Source organism: Corvus brachyrhynchos, unplaced genomic scaffold (genome assembly GCF_000691975.1).
Source record: "Corvus brachyrhynchos isolate BGI_N302 unplaced genomic scaffold, ASM69197v1 scaffold66, whole genome shotgun sequence".
NCBI classification, from domain to species: domain Eukaryota; kingdom Metazoa; phylum Chordata; class Aves; order Passeriformes; family Corvidae; genus Corvus; species Corvus brachyrhynchos.
Window position 1 is genome coordinate 448258 of NW_008238440.1, and position 9110 is coordinate 457367.

The window sequence follows — 9110 nt, forward strand, 5'->3', positions numbered from 1 at the left end:
GCAAGAGGCGCCTGGCCGTGGCTGAGCAGGGAGAAGTCGGAGACGCTCTGCCTCAGGAATCCACCCTCCAAAAACAGTAGATCCAGCCCGAAAGTGGAAATCAGGTCCTGGGTGACTGAAAGGCAGAGATGCCCATGAGCACCCCTGGGTGTCTGATGGAAGGGGGGTTGTTACAGGATGATCTTTAAGGTCCCTTCCAACCCAGACATATGGTACCATTCTGCATCTTCTCCTTCCCTTCTTGCAATACTCAAAGAATTTAGCATTGCAAGGTTGTTTTTTTTTCTCCCTGACTTTTCCACCTTCATTGACCCTCTGTGAGGCCAGACTGAGGTAATTTGAAGAGGGACAGAAATGAGAGCTGAGGGAAGAAGAATTAAGCAGATATTTAGGAAGTGCTGCTTTTTGTACTCTCTGAAGTTTGATTCTTTCTTTTAAATTCAGTACAAGAATCCTCCTCTTTGAAGATCTTATTAAAAATACGAAAGGAACTGAGGAATGGAGTGAAATATCTTGACTTATCAGGGAAAGCACAGAAAATCCCACCAACAATCTACTGTTGGTTTCATCTCCAGCTGAAGTTCCTCTTTCAAATTAGCAGGATTTGGGAAAAGTATGCGTTAGAGAAGGGTGTGTTCATATCTCAGGTGGTGGCAGCCAGCTGATGCTGGAGGACATTCTCAGAAACCTCTCTGAGATTTTGGGCCATTCTATAGGCCTGAATCCTCTTCTGGAAGCTGCCTTTTCCTACCAACCCATCCTTTAACCCTCTGAGGGGACATGGGATCAGTGTCCTCTGTGCTGTCACCTGTCAGAGGTCCTGAGAAAGACGAGGAGGTGCCGACTTTAGAGAAGAAATTGTAATTATTTATCCGCGGGTCTCCCATGATGTCTTTCATTATGTTCCTGGAAAAGAGAGGGAAAGGATGTGTCAGCACTGGGAGGAAGGAAAGGGAAAAGGTCAGTGGTCACTACAGAAGGAAATAAAATTTGCCAAAGTATTTCTCATGGTTGCTGGCTGCCCAGAGTAGTGTGAGCAAAAAATGAAAGCATCGGACATGGGCTACCCTGGAATTTCCCTTTCCTATGGCTTATTAGGATAAACCAAGCAGATATTTTTGTGCAGTTTTTACTTAGCCCTGCAAAATGTGAGTGCTTGGTTTGTTTTGTGCAGACAGGTAGATTAATGCAGGTACAAACTGTGCACTGCCTTGGGAGCCAGAGCTTCGGTCTCCAAGGACTCAGCCAAAACCACAAGCCTGGGTCCCACTGCCATGGGGCAGGATGACAAGGAATGTCAGGTTTTGCCCGGCTATATGGCATCGGCATCCCTTTTGTTACTCCAGGAATATCCAGGCAGCCCCAGGAAGTGATGCTAGCACATTTTAAAGATACATTGGTCCAAAACCCACAGCTGGATTGTGGAGGAGGAGGAGAAAAAGGTGATATAGAGCAGAGGGAAAAATGCAGCCATCCCCTCCAGCCCCACCTTGCCAGGTGGTGGTGGTCACGCAGGCTGTTCTGGACTTTCAGCAGCAGGAACGTGGCCATCTCTGTCTCCATCTCGCTGGTGGCCAGCAAGATGTTGATGACATCCATGGGCAAGGGGTGGTTATCCAGGAGGATTTCTGCAGCGGCTAGGCGACAGGTTTTGTCATAACTCTGCCTCTTCTGGTGGAAAATCCTCCTCATCACTCGCTTCACCTGATGAGAAGGGATAATTAAAAGAGAGTGCAAATGCACCCCAGCAGCTTGGCTTTGAGTGGGGAGGGGAGCACCAAGCCTCGGCAACTTCCTTTCCTACCTTGCTGGAGATGTGGGGAACAGGGAATCGCTGCAGGGCAGAGGTGGCCGCGGCAGTGACAGCAGTGGGACCGTCCTCGGCATGGTCCAGGAGAGTGGGGATGGTCTCGGGGAGCATCGCATTCCCCAGGGCCAGCAGGTAAATGACCACCTTGGGCTCCTCCTCGGCACCTCTGAGCCCCCTGAGGATGGTTTCCACCCCACGCTCCACCACCTGCTCGGGATTTGCAGAAGGAGGGGGGACAGGAGATATTCTGGGCACCCCTGGAACTGGGTCCCAAAAAGCCAAGTGTGAGGGATTGCAGAGAACCCACCTGCAGCCCACAGAGCTTCTGCTGGCACAGCTTGCCCACCAGAGAGCCCACAGCAACTACCCCTGTCTCCCAGGTCTCAGGCGACAGCTGCTTCTCATCCAGCTTGTCCTGGGCATCAAGAAAGGGGTAAAAGGAAGCAGGAAAAAAGAAATGAGGAGAAAAAAAGAGAAGGAGTATGCTTTACCTCTTATCTCAAAGTGTTTCTTAAGCAAGTAAGGAAAAACTAGTTCTTTCCTGCCTTGAAGGTGATGCCTTAGGTTTTAACTTTTATAGTTTTCAAATTCTGCACTGCTTAGTGTGTAACTCTGAAGTTAGCCTGTTGACTTCTGCTCTCTTGTGCCAGGCAGACATAACAAAGCCTCTCCAGACTTTGTCTCCAAGGGCACCCAGACTGTCCTAGGCTCAAAAAGGATAAACCAAAGAGCCTCTAAGTGGGGCAAGCAGAGGGGAACTTACACCAGTAAACTGAAGCTTTAATTGGAGAATTAACCCTGATATGCAAATGAACCAAACCTATAAAAGTGTGAAGAACTCGTGCCCTGCCGTCTGTCTTGGGGTCCATCTGGGCAGTGGCCTCTGGCCCCCAGGGGTACCTTTGAAGGCCTTTCAAATAAACACCTGCTTTTATTCCCTTACTCCTGTCTAGTCTCTGTTTCTAGGAGGCCTCTTAAGGCATCAGAGGAGGCCATGCATGATTTAATTGGATAAAATGCTGTGGCTCTAAATTAAGATTTTATTATCTCTAATGCACTGATGTAAAATATTTTCTGCTGAATTCTTTTCCTCTGAGGAGCATCTACTCCCACCACCTATGTCCCGTTAAATGCACATAAAACAATCCCATGAGCAGGAAAATCAATTTCTGCAGAAACATTTTCCTTTTTCCATGGTGTTTTCCTTTTTCCCTTTTCCCATCCCAGATGCAGGACCCTCTGGGAAGAGAGAGAGATGTCCACACTTACTAAGATGAGATGGAGAAGCTCTCCAGAAGGCCGGGGAGAGAAAGCTGCTGTGTAGAGAAACTTCTCCACAAGGGACTTGGGCTCCTTGCTGAAATCCAGGAAGTCTGAGAGCGCTGCCAAGGAAGCCACTGACTGTGTGGCCACCGCTGCCTCCACGAGGAAGGGGCTGGAGCAGGAAGAGGGAACTCATCAGTGGCATGGCCCACAAAAAACATGCAGTGCTTGGACAGGACGGGTATTAGGAAAGCGAGAGAACACTATCACTAGTCAGGATGGCTGCCTGGACCAGGGATGGTGCCTGGAGCAGCACCAAATGATCCTGGTTGTCTTGTCCAGTGCTCAGAATTTTGAAGAGATGATTCCAGGGATTCTCACCGCATCTCCTCAGGTGCTCTCCTCAGCAGCTGCAGGACATCCCTCTTCTCGGCGCTGCGCAGCATCTGGATGAACCTCTGGAACTGCCAGGCTGTCACCACCCTCGAGGTGTCTATTTTGACTCTCTGTCTGTCAAAAGCCTTCAGGAAGGCTCTCAGCTGCAAAGGTGAGGTTTGTTAGGTGGGATTTAGCCTCTTTTCCCCTGTTACCACAGGATACATTTTACACCAAAGCAGCAGTAACCAGCCCCTCCAAAAGCACCACTGGGGTTTAAATCCAAATCCTACAAGCGCCCAGCTTGGGGAAGAGCCCCTGGTGAGTTTTGGGGGTTGGTAGCATCACTGACCGATGGGCAGTGGGTGCAGACTCTCCTGAAGGGCAGGCTGGTCATGACCAGGGGCTGGGGCCGTGCATCTGTGCCAGCCAGCACATCCTCAAGGCTTTGTCCAGACACTTCTGCTGGCCCAGGCATTGCAGGAGACACCAGCTGGAGCTGCTGCCTGTGAAGGGAGAAACAGTCAATAGAAAGTTTTGTGATTTACATCCCCTGTGCTCATGGTTGGGATCATCGCTCACCTTGAACTGATTTTGATGCCAGAGCGGGATCTCAGGGCTGGAGCCACCACGTGGCTTTCCTCTGCCAGGACCGACTGGAGGAGGTTGCCTTTCACCACATACTGGCTTGTGCTGGAGGGCTGCCACTCAACTCCAAAAATCTTGGGAAAGGAAAGGCAAGGAGAAAAAAAATGCAACCTTTTTCTCCCTTCCCCTTTCCCCAGGAGACTTCTCTTTCCATTAGCAGAAAAAGAACTTTCCAGTCCACAAAGTCACCTACTTCACTTGCAAAATGTAGGAAAGGAAAATCCAGAAGAGCCCACCTTCTTCCCAGATGTGGGAGAAGGCAACACCAGGTGAGGACGATGGCAAGGGGATACTCTCATTGTGGTTGATGCAGGTAGACAGAGTGGTGACACAGGGACTTGCATGACAAGGTGGTGTTGAGACCTCTGCCAGGGCCTATGGGGTCTCCATGGGGATGTCCATTTTTATATTGAATTCAGTAGAATTTTTATATTTTAAAAAACCTTAAATTTTGGTTGTGGCAGGTATAACTGCATTAAGATCCACAGGATTTCATCTGTGCATGTCAGGGCTAAACGCAGGCTACTGCTTTAAGCAAAACCAGAGTCCTGTCAAACTAATCCCCAGTCTGATGGGTCTGAGACCCAGAAAACATCCCTGTATCTCCACCTTCCCCAGCAGGATCAGCTGACAGGTCAGAAGTGATAACAAGGGTGTGGGTGGGATGACCCAGAGCACCTTTACTGCTCCTACCCACCTTGACACCACAAGATCCTCCTGAGGGATGTTGGTGCATCCCACTTTGAGGATGGGTCTAAGAGTCCCATCCCAAGCTGGTGCAGAAGGCTGAAGCCAGCTGGGAATGGGAATCCAAGCCCACCTGCAAAAAGATTTTAGGGATGGCCCTGCTGTACTCAAGATGAGCTGAACCCCCCACAGTGAGAGCAATGGACTTGCTTTGTTTGTGGAGGTGAATCCAGACTTTGGCGTTGAGCAGCTGAGAAGATCTTTGGTCTTGGTGATGGAACGGTTGGACACAGTGTAGGTGACTTGGCAGCTTCCAGAGGTGTCTTCCTGAAACACAAAGGGGAGTGACCATGGGTATTAAATGATCTGTGGAGAGGACAGACAGAAAGGCCAACCTAACAAATAGAAAAACATCAAAAATCTAGAAAGTGGGCCACATCAGGGGGGGTGGTGGGGGTGGTGTTGGATAGCTCCAAGTCCATCTGGGCATCTTTGCAAACTCAGGCTGACACCACTAGCAGCAGCATCTCTGTGACTGCATTTGGGGTTCTGAGGTTATTTCGTGTTGTTCACAGGTCATTCCAGCTGGCTGCTGGCAAAGCAAATCCTGCTCTGCAGGAGTGCCGTTCCTCCTGTCAAGGGAAAGGCTATGGTTTTGTAAGGGTGCCTATTGCTGAATATTAGGTTATTTCATTTTAAGTCTTCTGCCTTTCCAATAGTCACCCTTGCTCACAGCCTGGTTGGAGCAGCAGAGCCCATGTTGTTTATCTTGAATTTTGCCTCCTCTGCCAGAACTCATGGGCTGGCTAGGTTCCAGGGCCAGCTCTCCTGGCACATCCCTGGATTTTGGGCAGATGTGGCCCCAGCTCTGGACCTACCTCCACTGTGGTGCCAGCATGGGGCTGAAGCTGGAACAGACTGATGATGCCTCGTTTCAGGTTGGAGATCAGGATGTTTTCCGCTTCATTCCCATAGAAAGCTTTGACCTGGGGGGGGTAGGAGGTGTTGCCTGGCTGAGGGGATGTCTCTGCGGTCCTTGAAGGCTCTCTGCTGCCTTCCCTGACAAAAGGGAACCTGAGAACACCCTGTAGACACCTGAGGAATTTTCTCAAGGAGGACTTTATCCCTCAATAGCATGAGGTCTGTGGATGCAAGCCCACAAAATTTCCCTTTCCTTCCCACCCGTAGAGGAGAAGGTCAGAAGAGAGCTTATATCCCATGGTTAGGACTGAAGAGCTTTTAACATGGGATTCAGCTGAGTCCTTTTGGACGATGGGACTCCATGTAGGGTCCTGCACTGGCCACTCTGTCCAGTTCCTGCTGCTCTGAAATTGGAGGTGGAGCAGGAGATCCTATGGGCTTCATTGCCCAGAATATTTAGGATGAGGACAGGAGTGCTTTGCAGAGGGCATGAACAAGCCCAGGAGGTGTCCAGCTGACCTTCCCACTGTTCCAGGAGATGAACACTGGCTGCTGGAACTCTGCCTGTGCCTCCTGGCTCAGTGCAATCTCTACAGGGGGACTTCTGCTGCTGTCCTGGTTCCTCTCCTCTTCTGGCTGGTGTTGGGCCTTCAGGTTGTGGATCTGCAACAGCAGAAGATGGCAGAAAAAAGTGACCAAGTGTGTCTGCTCTAAAGGTGGTGTGTATTTTACCTCCAGGTGATGGATTTGGTCAGAGAGGTCATTTTTCAGCTGGCATGGGCTAGAAAGGGAAGGGGTTGCAGCTCCTGGGGTGTTGCCAGCAGTAATACCCAGCTGTGATGGCTGTACTGTCCCACCCACCTGCACCTGGAGCAGCTCTTCCCTGCCTTGGTCCCTCCAGAGCCGGTGCAGATGGATCAATGCCTCAGCCTGCAGCCGGGCTCCCCACGGGGATGGTGTGGACGTGTGGTCCAGCTGGACATGCAGCGTGTACCGGTACTGATACAGGGTCCTGGGCTGGAAAGAGAGTGGCTGCAAATTCCCTGTGGAAAGATGGAAATGTTGAAGGTAAGCAGTCATGGATCTCCTCCACTTCCTGCACCTGGCAACTTCCATCCAGAGGGCACCCGGGCTTGCAGGGGTGCTCGTGACCTGTGCATCACTCGACCTCCTGGGACTGGAAGTCTAGCTGATGGGAAGGTTTTCACGGGGAACTGTGCCCGTGGTTTAGATATTTGGGTGTTCTCCGGGCTGACAGCTGATTCCTGCTCGTGTTTCCAGCCCTGCCTTAAAAATGATGGCTCGAGCAGGGTCTCCACTTGGGGACTTCAGGACTTTTAGAAATGCCAAAGAAACGCACTTTAATCCTAAAGGGAAGTTTCCTGAGCATGCCCACAGACAGGAGGGATTTCTCCAGTGCCTTTTTAGCACTGGGCATTAACTGGGGCACAGTCAACCTTCTTAGGGGAGAAAAGAAACTGAATTATTCATATTCTGGGTTTTCCATCAGAACTTCTAACTCTTAATTAAATTACTGACTTTGTGCTAAGGCAAAATGAAGTTGGTGGGACAGCTTTAGATCAAAACACCCTGCTTCAGCCTTATTTCTCCAAAATTATTCTGAGTCCCTTCTCTTGCTTGTATACAATTTTGATGAAGGGAGAAGGGTTGCCTTTGCTGTGACAAACCAGTCAAATCTATTTTCTGAAGTCACTTGAAATTCTCTTGCAAATTTGACACACTTGCTGGGCTTCTGAAGTGTTTTATAGCTTTGCTGCTTTTTTAAACAACAAATGAATCAATGTAAATCCAGCTCAGTCCCTGGGGCTTTCCTCTGTGAGACAGACTGAAGAGTTTGTATAGTTCTGTGCTGTGTGCAGTTTAAAAAGCTCCAGCTCTCTGGTTTTCCTCACCCCCAGGAAGGACTGCCACAATCCCCAAAATTTCCCTGCCTCAGGACATGCTCGTGCTGCTTGCAGTTTACCAGTCCCTGTTCCCTGCTTGGCTGTAGACCAGGAGGATAAGTGCTGGGATGAGCATCTCACCTCTCCAGGCATCCAGACCCCGTTGTGTCCCTGAACCCAAATCAGCCCAAAGTCTCCCTTACCTTTTGCTGATCTCAGGAAGGAAAAGCAAAGCAGGCAAAAGGATCCCCAAAATGCCTGTGGATTCATGGTGGGCTCTGGGAGCTGGGCAGGAGACAGGGAAGGAAGGGGGGTGGGAGAGAGGGACTGTACAACAAAAGTGGGCAAGATTAGGAGTGTCAGACGATGGGGCCCGACCTTCTCCCTATCCCCGCCTTACCCGAGAAAAGGCAAATAATTAAACCTTTGTACCAACCCCCAGCAGCAACGGAGGGTTTGGAAATCAGCTGAGGTTTGCCAAAGGCCGGCAAGAAGGGAGGAAAGCTGGGAAAAAAAACTGCCAGAAGCATTGCAGGGTGGAGAAGCTGCAAGTTTGTCTTGATTTGGGAGGAGGATGCTCAGAAGGCTGCTCTGTCCTTTGGTGATCTCTCTCTCATGCGATAGAAGAAAATTCCTTTCAAAAGAAAAGACCCGGAAGGGGGAAGGGGGGTAAACAGCTTTTCCATCCTTTTAGTTGGAGACTGGGATTTGCAGCTCGGAGGCTCATGTTACTTAAAGGGCCAGGCTGGAGGGGACGGGGAGCGCCTGCTGGTGGGTGGGACTGTGAGCACTGTTACCCCCAGAAAGAAACGGGAAAAGGGCTTAGGAGAGCCATTTCTAAATCTCTTGGCCCATTAACCGTACAGTTTTGGTTGTTTTTGGGGTTTTTTTAAAATGCATGAACTTTGTGATTACTGAGTTTAATTGTTTTCTAAAGTCACCAAAGTGGTGGTGATGCAGCTCAAGGTCCTGGGAAGGCTTTTTGCTAAAAAGAATGGGGGGGTGGGGGCGGGGGTGGGGCACTTCAGGTGTCACTCTGGAAGTGATCTACATATTACAGCGGGACCAAACCCCCAAAACTTTGGAGTTTTGGCATTTTCGATGGCACCTCTTCCAGCTCTGCATCACCACTGGGCTTTTGGGCCACTGCTGGGATCAGAAAATCAGGGCAGATCCAGCTGAGAGCAACCTGGGGAAACTCCAGTTATAAGTTTCCCATATGTGGTGTCTTCACTTGGTCTTCTGGTGGTCTTTATGGACAAATACTCCATATTTATCTTTAAAAATTTTCTTCTCTTTAGTATTTTCATTTGGCTTTTATAGAATCATAGAATGGTTTGAGTTGGAAGGGACCTTAAAGATCATTTTCTTACAACCCCCTGTCATGGGCAGGGCAGCCCATGGCCCAGAGAAGCTGTGGCTGCCCCTGCATCCCTGGAAGTTTCCAAGGTCAGGTTGGATGGGGCTTGGGGGAAACCGGGGTAGTGGGAGGGGGGCCGTGC

The 9110-nt window shown here is 50.0% G+C and overlaps 1 protein-coding gene across 1 annotated transcript in view; it reads right to left on the reverse strand.

Annotated features, from left to right (window-relative positions):
* Positions 1–8137, reverse strand: part of LOC103617245 (microsomal triglyceride transfer protein large subunit) — an 11338-nt gene extending 3201 nt beyond the window's left edge. Inside the window, exons 1-14 of the mRNA XM_008635520.2 lie at positions 7812–8137; positions 6566–6747; positions 6224–6367; positions 5662–5769; positions 4994–5110; positions 4031–4170; positions 3801–3954; positions 3455–3612; positions 3080–3245; positions 2118–2225; positions 1805–2017; positions 1490–1704; positions 809–906; positions 3–115 (exon numbers count right to left, since the gene is read on the reverse strand). Of these exons, the coding sequence (XP_008633742.1) occupies positions 3–115; positions 809–906; positions 1490–1704; positions 1805–2017; positions 2118–2225; positions 3080–3245; positions 3455–3612; positions 3801–3954; positions 4031–4170; positions 4994–5110; positions 5662–5769; positions 6224–6367; positions 6566–6747; positions 7812–7878 (1983 nt within the window). The 5' untranslated portion in view covers positions 7879–8137. The remainder of the gene's footprint in view (positions 1–2; positions 116–808; positions 907–1489; positions 1705–1804; positions 2018–2117; positions 2226–3079; positions 3246–3454; positions 3613–3800; positions 3955–4030; positions 4171–4993; positions 5111–5661; positions 5770–6223; positions 6368–6565; positions 6748–7811) is intronic.
* Between the last annotated feature and the right edge of the window lie 973 nt (positions 8138–9110).